This window comes from Rhipicephalus microplus, chromosome 1 (genome assembly GCF_043290135.1).
Source record: "Rhipicephalus microplus isolate Deutch F79 chromosome 1, USDA_Rmic, whole genome shotgun sequence".
Classification (NCBI taxonomy): domain Eukaryota; kingdom Metazoa; phylum Arthropoda; class Arachnida; order Ixodida; family Ixodidae; genus Rhipicephalus; species Rhipicephalus microplus.
In genome coordinates this window covers 20,940,868-20,958,891 of record NC_134700.1, presented here as the reverse complement: position 1 = coordinate 20,958,891, position 18,024 = coordinate 20,940,868, and the positions used below count along the sequence as shown (strand labels likewise).

The 18,024-nt window shown below is 50.2% G+C and overlaps 1 protein-coding gene across 9 annotated transcripts in view; it reads left to right on the top strand.

Annotated features, from left to right (window-relative positions):
- Nucleotides 1-18,024, top strand: part of Duox (dual oxidase) — a 545,810-nt gene that overhangs the window by 300,509 nt on the left and 227,277 nt on the right. For all 9 annotated transcript variants that reach the window (XM_075889290.1, XM_037429312.2, XM_037429311.2 and 6 more), the window contains one exon: nucleotides 641-813. In XM_075889290.1, coding sequence (XP_075745405.1) covers nucleotides 641-813 — 173 coding nt within the window. The remainder of the gene's footprint in view (nucleotides 1-640; nucleotides 814-18,024) is intronic.

Sequence of the window (18,024 nt, the reverse complement as noted above, 5' to 3'; positions counted from 1 at the left end):
GTATGGGATAACAGCAGTTTTTGTCCTGTAGTGCTTTCCGGAGGTAGATAATGTTTTGCTGAGTCTGCCTCACAAGATCTAATCAAGGTTAGAAGAAAAATATCAAAAAGGCAGCTACTTCTTGTCGATTGATTTGTGAGACAAAAAATTGTGGTATCTGGGTATGGAACAGCTTCATCGGTGCGTTTCTTATAGCGGCATGAACAACGGCATGTTTTACTGGCTTCATATAGCTGGAGGTTATAAGGAAGTCTACGTTTACTTGAATGAGAAATCAATGCCATAACCGCATTGTGGGGTTAAGTATAGCTCGCGTTCGAGAAAGTGGATGTGATGAGATGCTTACACAGTCGGCAGAAAGGAGAACGCTTTGGCATGCTACAATGTCGCATTGGAAAGTGTCAATTCTTGTACTGTCAACCTGAATGTCTGGAGCAGATCATGGGAAGAAGACGAAGACAGCTTTGCAGGTTCCGATAATGTATGGGGTGCAAGCCTTGTAGATGTTTCTTTAGGCCATGTTATTTTCAGGCAAGCGAATCATCTTATTCGAGTACTGCAATCCATCTGTGAACCATCACAATTCGCCAACCTTTTCTGTTCTATTTAATCTGGTTTATAACTTTTATTAATTTTGCAGACAAGCTCTTCGGTCCTGTGGAGTTCACGCGACGTGACCTTGCAGCATTGGACATAATGCGAGGTCGTGACAATGGCCTTCCTGACTACAATACCGTGCGCCGCTACCTGGGCCTGCCACCGATAACGAATTGGACCCAAATAAACGAAAAACTAGCACGTACAAACCCAGAGGTGAGGCGACGAATTCGTGAGTCACGCAGACGGTGTGCAATATTTTCATAGCATTGTCTCTCGCAATGCTTTGAAAGTCATTAAGTTTTCCACATTATTAAACGGGAAAGTTTCAGTCAATTAGTTCTGCCCTTATCTCTGACGTTCCTTCTGTGTAATCTGTGTACTATATCGAAAGGAATGCACAGAAAATGATCGCTATGAAAAATTATCAATAGGCATGGTTTTCTTTAGCTCAGCCATGTACCTCGAAGCAAACCCATCAAAGGAAGAGCTAAAAGTACTTCTTGTCAGGACACTTGCTCCAAAGTTATCTTTTTTTGCTGAAACAAATTCGAGACATTAACGAGGCGATGAAGTAAGCTCAGACTCCCTGCTAACTCTTTTTATGTGCTTTAAATATTCTGCCTATGTATAACACAAATGAAAAGAGGCACGATGAAATCGCAGCAAGAAATGAAACAAATCACAAAAAAGTATCGGTAGATCGAACGCCTTGTAGAAATCAGTTTCAGGCAAAGCACTTGGCAAGTAATTTTTTGTCCTAGATTTCTCAGCTTTAGACCTAGCATAAGAAATTGCGTTGGCATGTTTTTGTAAGGGCACCAGTTGTGTGCTCATGGTTGGCTTAGCAGAAACGGGGGCAATTTGACACAAATATACGATAAGTTATGGTCTGACGTAACGTAGGAACTCACGTCGGAGCACATATATTAGTACACTCAAACCTCGTCATAACGAAGTTGAAGAGGAGCCACAATTATTTTGTTATGTACATTATTTTATTATATTGATTATAACAGTTTGTGGCAATGTATGCTCAGATGGGCGCACACCTATAAGCATGCAAAGAAGGAAACCGCCTTGCAGCCCAAAGTACTGCTACGCGACCATGCGTGCGACGGAAAACAAGCACAGTCGAACCTCATTCATTCGAACATGCTTAATTCGAATTTCCAGTTAATTGGAACTCGCGCTATGTGTATTCCAATGGGTGAAAACGCTGTGTAATTCAAACGCGCAAGCCCTTGGGACAAATAATTCGAACATACAGCGCTCGTAAAATTCTCTCAGCACCATGCCCGATCCCGTGATGGCACCTCTCAATGCTGCGCGTGAAGAAGGAAAAGAAGAAAAGGAAAAAAAAAAGCTGTGGCAGATTGTTTGCTATCTCTCAAATGCCGATCTGCAACGTGCCTGTGCCACGATCTCCCTTTTCCGTCTCTGCACGAAGAGACCCTTCTTCTTTCAAGGCATGTGCGAAGAGAGAGAAAAAAAAAAGAAAGCTGCTGAGAGAGTCTTCCTTTCTTGGTTCAGAGGGTAGCACTGAAGACGCAGACGTTTCCGTCGTTCTTAAGGGAAATCGCTTTGCACCTTCTCGATCATGTGACCCGCTGAGCACTTCCTCAATTCTCTCCGCTGGCTGTGTGAGGAGGATGGCTCTTTCAGCGGCTCATTAGGCGTGGCTCTTTCAAAACTACCGCACCGACCTTACAGCCACGTCGAACGAGCGTCAAATTTCGCAGAAAAGGTTCTATTTAACACACTACACACTACAATCGTTTTTTTTTTTTCACGGACTATTTGATAGACTATTTAGTTTGTTCTATCCCATTACCGGTCAATTTTACTTCATTACAAAGAGGTTTAAAATGCATGGTTCTCAATGAAGCTTTCAAGGAGAATTTCATTTACTTCGTTATATATATTATTTTGTTATATCCTGTTATGTTATAACGAGGGTTGAGTGTATTACCGTAGGGAAGTGCACTTTAGAGTGCCATGATATCGATATCATACGTAACTTTTGTTAATCTATTCCTGTGGTTTCGAGCAACGCTTTATACCCCTGTCACACGGGCACCCATGAACACCATTTAACTCCCTCATCCTTATGACAAGGGAGATGCGGTTCATGTCACACAGCGACCCTTACGCGAAGGAACGTAAACCGAGAATTTTGCAAGAGAAGTTCAATCTCCCTTCGCAGCGGAACAAGGTACTCTTGTCCCAGTAGTCTGCAGATCAGAAAAAAGTTTCGAGCATCATATTGCTGCAGTGAAAACAATAATACATTCTGGCACTATTAAACATTCTTTTGTTTCAGTACTCATTCATAACCTGCATTTCTTCATATATACATATATATATATATATATAAGCCCACCAGATTGCAGCTGCTCTCCACATCGATGTCCTCCTCACCAAGAATCACGAGTATGGCTGGGATATTTCGTCCATGTGTGCGGTTGTTGATGTTGCCGCATTCACGTTTGCTCGTAAGAGGTATGACTGACAGCACTGCATGATTGTGACCAGCTGAAGACACAGCACAGTGTACAGAAGACAAAATAGGTGCTCACGAGGCAAGGAAGCACAATAACATTCATACACAGGCTACAAAACAACAAGCACGGCGCAATTAAGAACGAACATAGCATTAGCACAGGGTGGCCAGCGTCACTGCCAGTATGGCTACATTTAGCAAAAGCGTTTCCATTTGAAATAATTTTTAATGATTTGTTCACTTCAGACCTACTTAATAGTGTGTTTTTGTGAAAACAGTATAATGAAGATTCACAAGGAAAGCAACTATATATGAAATTAGGATGTTTCTGCAAAAATCAAACAGCACCGGCTGAGCCCTTTGTGGCAGCTATTACAACATTGCCATTGCTGTGTGACACTGCCAGAACTCCACTTCTGTCGAACTCTCTAGGGGCTGTGTGACAGGGGTATATGCTGAATCACATGAATACAAATGCACTGTTCAATAGAATGCTACTAAATTAGATCCAGCCCTGGAGCCCGAAGGGACGTGGCACACGGGGCAAGCCACACATGTAACGTTTAGTTGTAATGATTGTTGCTGCTTTAGTGGAAGTGACGTTGCACCATCATCACAGTTTCATAGGGCCTTTTTGTAAGTAGTTCCAAGACCTGGCGTGGCGCTGTGGTAGAATACCTGACCGCCCGCAGAATGCTTGGGTTCGATTCCTGCTGGCATCCTCGTTTTTATTCTTTGCATTCGTCGAGTCAGTGCTGCCGATGTGGGTATTTTCTTAATGCTCTCGCATTTAAATTATCAATGTCCGTTTTCACAGTGTACACATAAACTGTCAATCACCTGTGTTGCATATCCACATACCCCGGCCCGTGGTATAGAGGTATGTGGTACACATCTCTGGAGGAAAAAGTGTGACGGTGTTTGTGGTGACATTTTCGCGTTGCTACCTAATTTTATTTTTAGTCAGTCTGTGGCCTTAATATATTAGTTTTTTTCTACACCTAGATAAGGAGGTCATCACGAAAGCATGCAGACCAGAACAAAACAGGTAGCACAAAACAAAACAGTACAGAATAAACAGAATAAAACAAGACAGTACAAGACAGAAAAAGACAAGACTGGACAGGACAAGACAGGAGAAGACAGGAGAAGACAGGACAAGATAGATGGATGGATCGATAGATAGATAGATAGATAAATAGATAGATAGATAGATAGATAGATATATAGATAGATAGATAGATAGATAGAGAGAGGGGGGTAGGTCGGTCGGTCGGTCGGTCGGTCGGTCGGTCGGTCGGTCGGTCGGTCGGTCGGTCGGTCGGTCGGTCGGTCGGTCGGTCGGTCGGTCGGTCGGTCGGTCGGTCGGTCGGTCGGTCGGTCGGTCGGTCGGTCGGTCGGTCGGTCGGTCGGTCGGTCGGTCGGTCGGTCGGTCGGTCGGTCGGTCGGTCGGTCGGTCGGTCGGTCGGTCGGTCGGTCGGTCGGTCGGTCGGTCGGTCGGTCGGTCGGTCGGTCGGTCGGTCGGTCGGTCGGTCGGTCGGTCGGTCGGTCGGTCGGTCGGTCGGTCGGTCGGTCGGTCGGTCGGTCGGTCGGTCGGTCGGTCGGTCGGTCGGTCGGTCGGTCGGTCGGTCGGTCGGTCGGTCGGTCGGTCGGTCGGTCGGTCGGTCGGTCGGTCGGTCGGTCGGTCGGTCGGTCGGTCGGTCGGTCGGTCGGTCGGTCGGTCGGTCGGTCGGTCGGTCGGTCGGTCGGTCGGTCGGTCGGTCGGTCGGTCGGTCGGTCGGTCGGTCGGTCGGTCGGTCGGTCGGTCGGTCGGTCGGTCGGTCGGTCGGTCGGTCGGTCGGTCGGTCGGTCGGTCGGTCGGTCGGTCGGTCGGTCGGTCGGTCGGTCGGTCGGTCGGTCGGTCGGTCGGTCGGTCGGTCGGTCGGTCGGTCGGTCGGTCGGTCGGTCGGTCGGTCGGTCGGTCGGTCGGTCGGTCGGTCGGTCGGTCGGTCGGTCGGTCGGTCGGTCGGTCGGTCGGTCGGTCGGTCGGTCGGTCGGTCGGTCGGTCGGTCGGTCGGTCGGTCGGTCGGTCGGTCGGTCGGTCGGTCGGTCGGTCGGTCGGTCGGTCGGTCGGTCGGTCGGTCGGTCGGTCGGTCGGTCGGTCGGTCGGTCGGTCGGTCGGTCGGTCGGTCGGTCGGTCGGTCGGTCGGTCGGTCGGTCGGTCGGTCGGTCGGTCGGTCGGTCGGTCGGTCGGTCGGTCGGTCGGTCGGTCGGTCGGTCGGTCGGTCGGTCGGTCGGTCGGTCGGTCGGTCGGTCGGTCGGTCGGTCGGTCGGTCGGTCGGTCGGTCGGTCGGTCGGTCGGTCGGTCGGTCGGTCGGTCGGTCGGTCGGTCGGTCGGTCGGTCGGTCGGTCGGTCGGTCGGTCGGTCGGTGCGACCCAGGTTCCAGTCAATGGTCGGTCGGTCGGTCGGTCGGTCGGTCGGTGCGACCCAGGTTCCAGTCAATAAAAAAGACTCCTGGTCTGGCTTCACGTCTTCAATACGGGTTTCTGGGTTGAACAGCCTCGAAAACGCCCTACATTTGGCGCCCAACAGGAAGAACCCTGCTCATGGGTCATGGACAGAACAGTACACGAGTGTCGTGGAACAACTGGCCAAGGAAAGAGTGCAGCTGAAACAGCACATGGTCGAGGAGAAGGCGTCTGCGATCCAGGTCATGAAAAGCAAACTGGAGACAGAAATTGTAGACATCACCAGGGTGGAGTGTGCCGCAAAGGTCAAGCTGCAAGACGGAATTGGCGAAGGCAGAAGAGCAGCTCTGCTCGTTGCATCAACGGCGCAAGAAGGACCCACGAATGGAGGAGAAAGTAATTGCTGCGGCAACCGGTCTGTCTACGGTAGAAAAGCCTGTGATGCTGTGTTGTTCGATAGTTTAAATGGGAAACTTCCTTCCGAAAAAGCTGAGAAAAAAAACACTCAGGAAGCAGTTGAGTCAAAACATCACGCCACCACTTCTGTTGCAAAAGATAGAGAGTCCTCGATAGACTGGTCGGATATTTCCGTTGAGGACATCTTGTACAAGCGGTCTGAACTGATGAAGCAGCGGAGGAGCCTCAGTGCCATTGTGGACAAACAGCAGGAAAAAAAAACTTGCAGAAGTCCTTGAAAAGAGCGACAGAAAGGGTGGACACGTTCAAGAAGAAACTTATGGCTAACGCGTGTATTTGCACGGGTGTTTTTTTTTATTTGGTGTGTGTGCTCTAGAGCACAAAGGTGTATATGCCCTAGAGCGCAAACTGGATGTCCTCAAGGTCCAAAACACGTCGAGCAATACGATGAAAAGCAATCTGGCATCAACATCAAGCGAGATTAGAGATGTGAGAGCCAGAGGCATTACCAGTCGGAGCCTCTGCGGGGACGTCATGCTTCCACAACTGCTGAGCTCGCCAGCATTCAATAACTACTACGTGGAGGAGGGGCCACCGAGGTCCGGGCAGCTACAACGGCAAAAGATACAGCTTGATGCTTGGTATGGCTACGGCACCGTGCAACAATGTCGGCACCAGGAGGTCTAGTTTGACTACATTGGGCCCGCTAGCTCGGTGGGACCGAATCTGCACCCGGAGCAACAGCTTCCCCTCATGTTGCCACCAACGACCGTAGTCACTAACCTGAGTGAGACCGGTGTACCTCTGTCTTCGGGCGGTGGCGGAGATGGTACCCCTGCGTGAGTCAGCGACTACGACGTCTGGCAGCCCATGAGGTATCTTGAGGTGTCATCTGACTGCCCAGGCTTGTGGTTGCTTACACCACGTGTGGTTTGCCGTGGCCAGGGATAGCTCCTCCATCTATACGGCATTTTCTGTCCACTTTTTCAGAGGGGAGGGAACAGTATGGGAGTGGCGACTGCTAGCACACCGACCGTAGGAGAAAGAAAGAGGACAAAGTCGATCGGGTGTGCGCTCGAAGGCATGCGGATGCGGCTGGCAGCGGCAGTTGCAGCCCGGGCTCCAGTCAATAAAGAAGATTCTTGGTCTGTCTCCGCATCTTCCCTGTGAGGTTCTGGGCCGCGCAGCCTCGAAAACCCCCTTACAATAAATAGATAGATAGATAGATAGATAGATAGATAGATAAATGTGTGTATATATATATATATACATATATATATATATATATATATATATATATATATATATATATATATATATATATATATATATATATATGCATGCACATATATTCGTGCAAATGCTTCCCACCTAATTATTGTTTCGAGATTTGTAGGAACAGCTTCAGCACGGTGGTTTTCATTATGTGCAAGGCTAAAAGCTTGCATCACCATTATCAGTGTCGATGAAACTCTGGTTTCTTTCTGTGATTGATATACCTTGTTGATTATTTTTCACGTTCTGGGCTGGGACAAGGAAACGAGAAAGAAGAAGAGCGCGAGCGATGGACGCGGGGACGCTCAAGTGACAGCAGAGCGCTTCTGAACGCAGTTAAATAAACAAGTATTTTTGCCTTATATCTAAAAGACGGAGTTGAGTCTGATTGCAGTGTCTGGAACGCCATCGTCTTAAAGTTGGTGCCGAAGAACCGGGATTGAAAACCAGGACCCTACGGACGGTTACCAGTCAACTGCAGCAGCATGGAGCGACTGAAGTCGAAGTGGACGTCGCGGCGAGCACAGAACACGAGGATTATAAACGAGGCAAGTGAGCTTCTCGGTAACAACTCTGCCTCCTATGACCAGCTCAACTCCATATATGAAAGGCTGAAGGCTAATAACGAAAAGCTTAAAAACCTGAACAACGAGATTGAGCCGCATATACCTGACGAGGAGTTCGAAGTCGAGTATGACGCTGTCTTACAATACGAGGATAGTGCTACGCGCATTCTCGCAGAGATTCTCAGCAAGAAAGATCGCATGCTAAGGACATCGACCGGAACTCAAGAAGCAGTTGCCCAGAGAGTCGCAGCACCATCAGACGGAACTGGAGTTAAATTGCCTAAACTGACAATAGCTCCTTTTTTTTGGAGACCTATGCAAGTGGACCGAATTTTGGGAACAATTTTACCAAATTGTTCATAGTAACAATCGCATCACTGCCACAAAGAAGTTTCATTACCTGCGACTGTATCTTAAAGGAGACGCTGCATCAGCAATAGCGGGCCTTCCGACGACAGAAAGTTGCGACAGTGACGCCATCGAAATGCTACAGAAGCGATTTGGGGACAAAACGCGCCTGGAGCAAGAATATTTTGCCAAGCTACGGATGTTAAGCCCTGTCCATTCATCGACTGACATCAAAGCGCTACGCAGCTTGTACGACCAAGTTCTCGTGAATATCCGAGGCTTAGAGACTTTGGGTGTGCACAAGTCATCATTTTCGTCAATGCTCTGCGACATCCTACTGCGTGCTCTTCCACGGGATATAGTCGTGCAGTATCATCGATCATGTGCCGTCCAGTTGGCATATGACTCTCGAGAGATGAAGCTACACCCGTGGGACTGGACCGTGTGCTCAACTTCTTGTGTATCGAGCTGGAAAGTCTGGAGAAGAGTGATTTTAAGGATGCCGAAGGACGAGAACATGGAACCCTCCCCGTGGCCAGTCAGTCGACGTACTCTCGGCGTGGGAAACCGACGTCATCTGTGCTTCACAGCAACTCGGTACGAGAAAAAAAGGACAACTGCGTATTCTGCTCGTCCAGCCATCACGGATCGGAAGCCTGCACAGCTGACTTGTCACTGACGCAGAAGAAGGAACTGCTTTCCAGCGACAAAAGGCGTTTTCGCTGCACCACCAAAGGACATCGGGCACGGGACTGCAAAAAGAGGATTTCCTGCTCCAGATGCCAAGCTCGACACGCTACAAGCATGTGCGATTCTGATAGGTGTTCGCAGAAGTCAGACTATGCTAACAAGAACTACGAAAAAACTACGACAGTCTGCGCATCACTTGGAAGAAGACCCGTCAAGGAAGGCTCTACCACTTGCGTTTTTCTTCAGACTTTCAGAGCTTGGGCCATGAATGATGACACCGGCCGTTACATACGAGGTGTTTTTGATGGTGGCAGTCAGAGGACTTTCATAACTGAAGATCTGTCCAAGCACCTCAAGCTGAAAAGCGTGAGAGCAACTCGAATAGCCTTCAATACTTTCGCAAATACATCGGACCAAGAGGCTAAGAGGCGTCGCATAGTAGAACTACGACTGCGAAGCCAGTTTTCCGACGCGGAAATAGTCTTAACTGCAATAGAGATCCCAAGCATCTGCCAAGACATCGCAAAGACTGCAATGGACGTAGCCTTCATTGCGTCTTTCAAGAAGCTGGGAAACGATGTTGCCGATGCGCTCCAACATCCATCTATCGTAACTAAGAGTGGCATCAGCGTACTGATCGGGTCCGATCAGATGTGGAAAATGTTGATCGGTGAAGTTTCACGGTGCGAAGGCAACGAATCATTGATCGCACTGAACTCCAAGCTTGGATGGACCTTCCAGAGAAGCACATTGTACTTGGTGTCCCGACCAATTACTTCACAAATGATGGTGTGCGTGCTAAAAGCCCAAGCTACCGATTTCGACGAGATTTTGCGCTCCTTTTGGGAACTTGAAAACATAGGAATTACAAACACGACAAACAAGCCACCTGAAATGAGCAAAACCATGAGGAATTTTGAGCAAACGATTAGATTTATAAACGGAAGATATGAAGTGACCCTCCTTTGGAAGTATAATTTCGAGCTTGCAAGCAACAGGCAAGTAGCCGTTACTCAACTGGACAAGCTTGTCAACCGTCTCGACTCCAGAAAAAGACTGCTCGAAACGTATGAGCGTACCATAAGGGAGTACTTGAGAGCAGAACACGCCGAAGTAGTCAGTGACGTACGTGCAGAAGTGACGAAATTATATTACATGCCGCACAAGGAAGTCATGCGTGAACAAGCACTGACGACGAAAATGGGAGTGGTGTTTCACGCTTCGCCACATGCCAAAGGATGCAAGTCCCTTAATGACTGTCTTCAAAAGGGTGACAACTTATACCAAGACCTCGTGCAAATTCTGCTACGCTTCAGAACGCACCCGGTGGCAGTTATCGCGGACATAGAAAAGGCATTCCTTCAAATTGCGATTCGGGAGGACGACAGAGACGCTTTCCGCTTTCTCTGGTTTGCAGAAGGAGATTTATCCAAGGTCAAGCTGCAAGAGTGGAGGATGACACGAGTGCCTTTTGGAGCTACGTGTAGCCCATTTTTGCTCACAGCTACTATTCTCTACCACGTGAAAAGAGCACCGGCTGTCATGGCACAAACAGCGCAAACTATTGCCGAGTCGTTTTACGTGGATGACTTAGTCACTGGTGCCGACACAGAAGAGGAAGCCGCTAAACTATGCCGAGAAGCACGCACAATAATGAAATCGGCCAGCATGACATTGCGAAAATGGACAACAAATTCAGCAAATTTGATGCGCACGCTTGAAAATCAAGTGGAATCTACTAGTAATGAGATGGTCGTTCTTCACGAGACGTCGGTCAAGGTCCTGGGTTTGGTTTGGAATCCTGCAAAGGATGAATTCAACTTTTCGGTTGAAAATCTACTCCGGTTTTTGACAGCCCAGACGGGTACAAAACGATTTGTCTTGCAGTCAGCATCAAGAATATTTGACCCGTTGGGATTTGTAGGACCATATACTATTGCCATATGAATATTGTTTCAGAGACTGTGGATACAAGGAATTGGCTGGGATGAAGTCCTACCCAATGACCTGCAAAAAGAATGAAATGATTGGGTCATCCAGCTGCCGCAACTGCAAGACGTCGTCGTTTCTCGCTATCTGGGCGGCGGAGCAAGGAAGACCAATGTGCTTCAAGTACATGTTTTCTGCGATGCCAGTCCAGCGGCATACGGAATAGCGATATACGCCGTATCAAGTCCTGAGGAGCCGATACTGTTGATTGCGAAGTCCAGTGTAGCACTCATTAAGGAGACAACGCTGCCGCGATTGGAGCTGCTGGCTGCCTTAATCGGCTCAAGAATGCTGGCATATGTGAAAAGGGCTTTGAGGTATGTTCAAGTTGACTACACGATGTGGACAGATTCCGCCATTGTGTTGTCATGGATAAAAGGTGACGTCAAAAAGTGGAAACAGTTCATAGCCAACAGAGTCAATGAAATTAGGTGCACTACAGATCCATCAAAGTGGAGATACTGTCCTGGAACGGACAACCCGGCTGACCTGCTCACACGTGGCTCGACGCTTGAAAGACTGCTGTGCAGCTCAAAATGGTGGCATGGTCCCGAGTGGCTAACTAAACCGATGTCTGAATGGCCCCTACAGTTCTGTGAACTAGACATAGCGGAAGCCACCCTAGGTGAAGTTACAACAGTCCACGTGGCACTAATGACACGCTTCTCAGTTCCGATAATTGATATTCAACGGTACAGCAGGCTTCAACAGCTACTCAGAGTCACTGCGTGGATTTTCAGATTTACTGACCGATGCAGAAAAAAAAAGTAATCATACAGGACATCTCGTGGCAACAGAAATCCTGAACGCTGAACAGTATTGGATAAGATGTACACAAGAGCAAGGCTTTCTTGAAGAACTCACCACTTCGACCAACGGCCAACCAGTCGAGTCTACATCTCGAATCGCTGAACTACGCCCTTACATAGACAAAGACGAAATTCTTCGGGTTGGAGGCCGTTTGTCCTTCATGCATTCCACGCAAGATGTCAAGCACCCAATCATAATGCCGTCAAGTCACCACTTTTCGGCACTTTTGGCAAACAGAGCCCATCTTCAAGTCCTACATGGAGGAGTTAGAGATACACTTACGCAGCTTCGGGAATGCTATTGGATTTGTCGAGCTCGCTCTTTGGTAAAAAACTGCTGCATGGCTGCAATATATGCAAGCGTTTCAGTGCGGGCCCAGGAAGTGCTGAGACTGCTCCGTTAACAAGTCATCGAGTGTCACCAATGAACCCGTTCGAAGTTGTAGGAGTCGACTTCGCGGGCCCTCTGTATACATGCACGGAGAAAGCGGACACGACGTGCTACGTTGCACTTTTTACGTGCGCCGTATCTAGAGCTGTACATCTCGAGCTTGTCTCGGAAATCACATCCGAGGCTTTCCTGCTGTGCCTACAACGATTTGCAGCTCGGAGAGGATTACCTAGGGTGATGTATTCTGACAACGCATGAAGCTTTCACAAGACATCGGCAGACATAAAGCGGCTACACCAAATGTTCTCTGAAGAGGACGTCGCTGGTCACCTCAGCACCAACCGCATTTTGTGGAAGTTTGTAGCACCAAATGCTCCTTGGTGGGGTGGATGGTGGGAGCGCCTTGTACGATCGGTGAAGCTTCCGCTGCGAAAAATTATCGGCAAAGCTCGTCTGAACTATGAAGAAATATCGACAGTGCTGGCGGAGGTGGAAGCAGTCGTAAACTCTAGGCCTCTGACTTTCATCGAGACAGATGCAGGAGAACCTTGCGATTTGACGCCAGCCGAACTTATCTTTGGACGAAAGTTAACTTCCATACCGTATGTGACCGCTGACGAAGTCAACAGTAATTCCAAACGATCAGATGCCATACGCAGACACAACTACAGGAAGCTGCTGGTTGAAAGTTTTTGGAAGCGTTGGCAAAAAGAATACCTGTTGCAATTACGATCTGCACACTTTGCCGACACGAAATCAAATACAGCATTGAAGCAAGGGGACATCGTTCTCGTGCATGCGGACAACACGCCACGCCAGCTATGGAAGCTTGCAAGGGTGACGGAAATGTACCGCAGTGCAGACGGTCTCATTCGCTCTTGCAAGATAAGGTTGCAAGGCGGTCACCTTGCGATCAGGCCGATACAAAGACTGTACCCACTTGAACTATGTGTTTAACTTTGCGCGGCCGGGAATGTTGATTATTTTTCACGTTCTGGGCTGGGACAAGGAAACGAGAAAGAAGAAGAGCGCGAGCGATGGACGCGGGGACGCTCAAGTGACAGCAGAGCGCTTCTGAACGCAGTTAAACAAACAAGTAGCTTTTTGCCTTGTACCTTGAAGACGGAGTTGAGTCTTATCGCAGTGTCTGGAACGCCATCGTCTTAATACCTAATAAGCTAGTTCACATCAGCAGGAATCACAGTGGTCGCTGTATTTCAGACAGTTTATGCATGTTTATGCAGTGGTTTGCTTATGCAGGTGTGTTTGTGTGGCATTTGTTACAAGACAAAGGTACATAGTATACCAAATCTGTGGTACTGTCAACCAATGGTGAGGTGCAGTTATTGCTGCAGCAAACTCTTCTTATTCCTTCTGCTAGAATCGCTGCAACCACTGCAACTTTCTTGGTGCATCAAACTTCAAGTTTGATAAGTTCACTACGCCTTCCACGAAGCACAATTTTTCTTTACATTTAAATGAAAGAAATTGTACTTCAATTTAATATGACATTATGCATTCACAATGCCAATTATAATAAAAGGCGTTATTAAGCTATCACACAAGTAAAACTCACTGTGACCATTTCTTCTTTCACTGAAGGTGACGATACACGCTTTCTCCTTCCCACACTCTCGGTGAAGATGCATGACGTCACTGTAACAGTGAGCAATCGTGAAATTATTTTTCAAGTGGTGTTAGTTCTCCTGCGGCGATTGTTGAAGTCTTACAATAGGTAATATGCATTGGAGGATGAAATGATGTGACTGAACTTACTAATGCTACCACAAATAATGTGGCTCGGAACACCGCCTTGGCTACCATATTAATGTGAGCTGTTGTAGTGGTAAAGCTCATGACTGCACTTGTGAGCAACCACCCATTAGGCCCCCGCAGGGGGGCCTGCGCAAATAGGCGTTTGGTGTGTAGCGACACCACGGACCCGAGCTAACAGGGGAGTTTTGACTCCTTCACACGCCTAGCAGTGCGTGGCTTTGCTGTGTCCGGGGAAAAGGGGATCCTGGGCTTTGAGCCGACGCTGGGTAATTGGACCTTTAAGGCTCCCCAGCAGAGGCAACACACCCCTTTGGCCCCGGCTTCACGTAGACGGCACCCTTGGGCTGACGCACCCAAGGTAAATCGGCATTCGCCTTTTCCTATTTCTCTCTCCCTACATCTTCGTCTTTATCTCTCACTTTTTATCTGTCCTGTCCTCTAGTCTCTTCGGTTTACTTCCAAACTTCCTGGCGGCTAGGGTTAACACTCTGCAAATAGCCTACCTTGGTCTAGGCGCATTAGGTTATAGTAGCGTTGTACGGGTGGCGCCTGCAGGCTTCAGCATCCGCAAACTTGTAGCGTACCCTCGTTGGGCTCCGTTGTGGGTGGCTGCCAACGCTTCTGAAGAAAATTAAACAGGCATGCATAGAGCTTTTTCTCTGTTAAGTGATCGTACCGCCTTGACGCGCGTACGTACCGAAGAATTTGGTTTTTTTCAACCTTCCCCATTTTCATTTCATACATAGTGAGAAATGTGGCAAGCAAGCCAGAACTGTATCCCCCTTTGTAGTAGCCAAGTGTCTTACAGAAACTGTTGGGGCCGGAACCAAAATGGCCAGTGGAGACCTCCTTCTCGAAGTTCGAGAAAAAGAACAGTTTGAGAAACTACACAATTTTTCAACTTTTGGAGACACTCCAATCACTCTCACATCACACAGATCAATGAACACAACTCGTTGAGTGGTATCTGATGCCGATTTGCTTGGCCTGACCGAAACAGAACTTCTGGAGGGGTGGAGGAGTCAGAATGTGACCAATGTACAAAGGATCATCATCAGGAGAGACAGCAAGGAAACACCAACAAAACACCTAATACTCACGTTTGCTTCTAGTAAACTGCTGGAATCCATTCAAACAGGGTACACAAAGACCTCTTTCAGGCCGTATACTGTGGAGATAGGTATGCACTAGGCTTACCTACTATGCGCAACCGTGTGCGCATAGTAGGTATGCGACGTCCTCCACTGCCGCTGCGTGCGAAGACGTCGCGGCCGGGTTTATCATTTTCTCCGGCACGGCGCAGAAACAACGCACGAGGCAGGATAACGACAACAACGGGTTTATTAACCCAAGATGCAGCACAGTGCGACACTCACGGATTTGCAGGCCGTATAGGGAACTCCGCAAGACTGAGCAAGTACGCTTGCCTAGAGCGCTACGACTCCCGCGCAAGGGCCGAAGTCGAACGCTCAAATGAAAAGCCGCCTGTTAAGCAGAGCGTCAACCTCTCGTGGAGGCCTGAGAGCATCTGCCGTGACGAGCGAATCGTTGGGCATAACACAGCTCGTAGGAGAGGAGGATGTCACGCGCACCCAATGGGAAATGGCGCTGCGTTGTGACATAGGCCCGCGCAGCGCACCAGCGTAGCGTGCCCGGACATGCCAGCGTGGGAAGAAGCCGACGGTTGACTGGCCCAGACCAAGAGGTGCCCTGGCAGCCATCTTGGTGAATGCCGGTGATTATATGCGCCCGGACTATGCGGTCGGCGCGCGCGCGGCCGCTGGGGAACGAGGCACCTGGTAGAGGGGCGCTCTCGATTCCCACATCCCCCCTCCTAAGACCGAGCCCACCCTAAAGACGCCGTAATAACAGCGTCCACCGACACTGAAAAAAACTGGCCTCCAGCTCAGTGCCGTCCACCGTGTCTTCGTTCGGCGGCGTCTCACCAGGAACCTAGGGCCGCGGAAGGGCGGCAGACCCCGCAGCAGCGATGGCCGACTTGAATGAAAAGTCTGTGACGAGTGCCGCCACGAGCGCCTGATCGGAGTCGGTCGACAGGGCGGGTCGAAGACCCGGGCCAGGCGGCACCGCCGGAGTGGACAGGACCGCAAGGTCACTTCCGGACGTCGCTCGGTGAACCCTCGAACAGAGGTGGGTAGCCTCGTGCACCAGTAGGACACCACAAGCGTTGCAGTAGGAGGCCTCAGGCGGCATCGAGGCACCTCCGGAAGCGTCAAGCAAGTCCGAAAGGGGTGCGTCCGCCGAAAGGACGGGGACGGACTCGGGGTCTAACCTTACCCAGACTATGCATTGCTTGGACCAGTGACGAGTTGACGCGAAGGCGACCGGGGTCTCAGTGCCTTGTTGGAACGTCCACGTGGCGACTTCACGACGCGGCAGTGTCTTGTTAGCCGGGGCCAGGGGAGCATTCGACGGAGGCGGCATGGATGCGGCCGGTGCCTGCGGAACGACCGAGCGCGCGGCTGGTTTCCCGGGCTTTTTGTTGGAGGAACGAGCCATCGAGGAGGACATCACGAATGCTGGGGTGTCTGTGAAAAGCAGAAATGCAACTGAAGGTGCGGCCCCGAAAGCGTGACAGGCTGGCCCAATAAAGAGAGCCTACTCCGTCGGATTGAAGGTTGCATGAGCCAGAAGGGCGCACGCTTCCCTTCTCCCGCCGACTACGCAGAAGATACTCAGTGAGAGAGTGAGCCACCAGGGAAAAAGCTTTTCTCTCTTGAGCAGCCGGGAGCGCTGGAAACTGGGAACTGGGAACACCATTACACGCGGCGCGCGCGGCGCGTGTAATGGTGTTCTCAGGGAGAAAGCTCGCCAGGTAGCCGTTACTGTCGCTGCTGGATGGGCTCTCGCACAACAGCTATAAATATCCGCTTCCTTATACGGAGGGGATAACGTCCTGCTACATGCCGGGGGCGAAAATCAGCCTAAGTGCGTTTTCGCAGGTTGTACCCGTGGCGTGGTTTGGAACCAGCCTTATCCCGGTTTCCCTGCGGTTCGGTGACTGCCTTCTCCTCCCCGAAGTCGTTGCTGCGGGCAACAAAAGGTTTGAGGTCGGAGACGTTAACTGGACCGCTGACTGGTCTCCCTTGGGAGTCAGCCAGCTTGTATACCAGGGGCGACACTTTGGCCTGCACTCGGTATGGGCCCAACCACTTGGCCGAAAGGGAGGCCGAGATGCCTTTGGCGGCGTCCCTCAAGACGTGATTGCGCCCGAGGACGACATCGCCGACATCGTAACGGACATCCCGATGCGACCGGTCGTATTGAGCCTTCTGACCAGCTCGCGCTTTCGCCAGGTTGGAACGCGCCAGGTCGAGGGCCGCGTCCATCCGTGAGTGCAGCTCCGCCCCGTAGCCAGACGGGCTGACCTTCACGGCGCTTGCCCCGCCGCCGCCCCATAAGATGCGGTCCATGGGGTTAGGCAGCTCTTTCCCAAAGTTTAGGAAAGCGGCCATGTACCCTGTCGAGCGATTGACCGTAGACCACAAGGAGAAGCCTATCTCGTTGAAACAGGCACCCCAATCCCCGTGTTGCTGCACAAAGGTTGTCAGCAAGGGCTTGAGGTTCCGGTTGATCCGCTTGGTCGGGTTGGCCTGTGGGTGATACGTGGTTGTTTTATGGTGCTTAATGCCTAAAACAGCACATGCATCCACAAACACCTTGGCTGTGAAATAGGACGCATTGTCCGTGATCAACTCCGCCGGAAAGCCAAAGCAGGTAAAGACCTCGGTCAACTTGTCCCAGATTGCGCATGCTGTTAACTTCTGAAGGGGAAACAGTTCGACCCACTTCGTGAAGTGATCTGTGACAGCCAGGAGAAAAACATGGCCTCTCCGGCTTCTTGGGAAAGGTCCCATAATTTCACAGGCAGCGACCTGCCAAGGTTGTTGGCTGTCGATCGGCTGCATGAGCCCGGGAGGCTTGCCCCCGCGAGGCTTCACCCATTGGCACACGCGGCATGAGCGGGCGTAATGAAGGGCGTCGTGCTTCCTGCCAGGCCAGGTAGCGGAGCAGTACAACTTTTGAAAAGTCTTGAGACCACTCGTGTGTCCAGCCAACCGCGAGTCGTGGAAATAACCTAGGGTGGCTTTCCTTAGACTGCGGGGTATGACCACCTTGAAAGACTCCTGGGGTGCTTCTTCAGATGGGACGTAGCGCAGGAGAACGCCGTCCGCATTAAGCAGGTACGAGTCC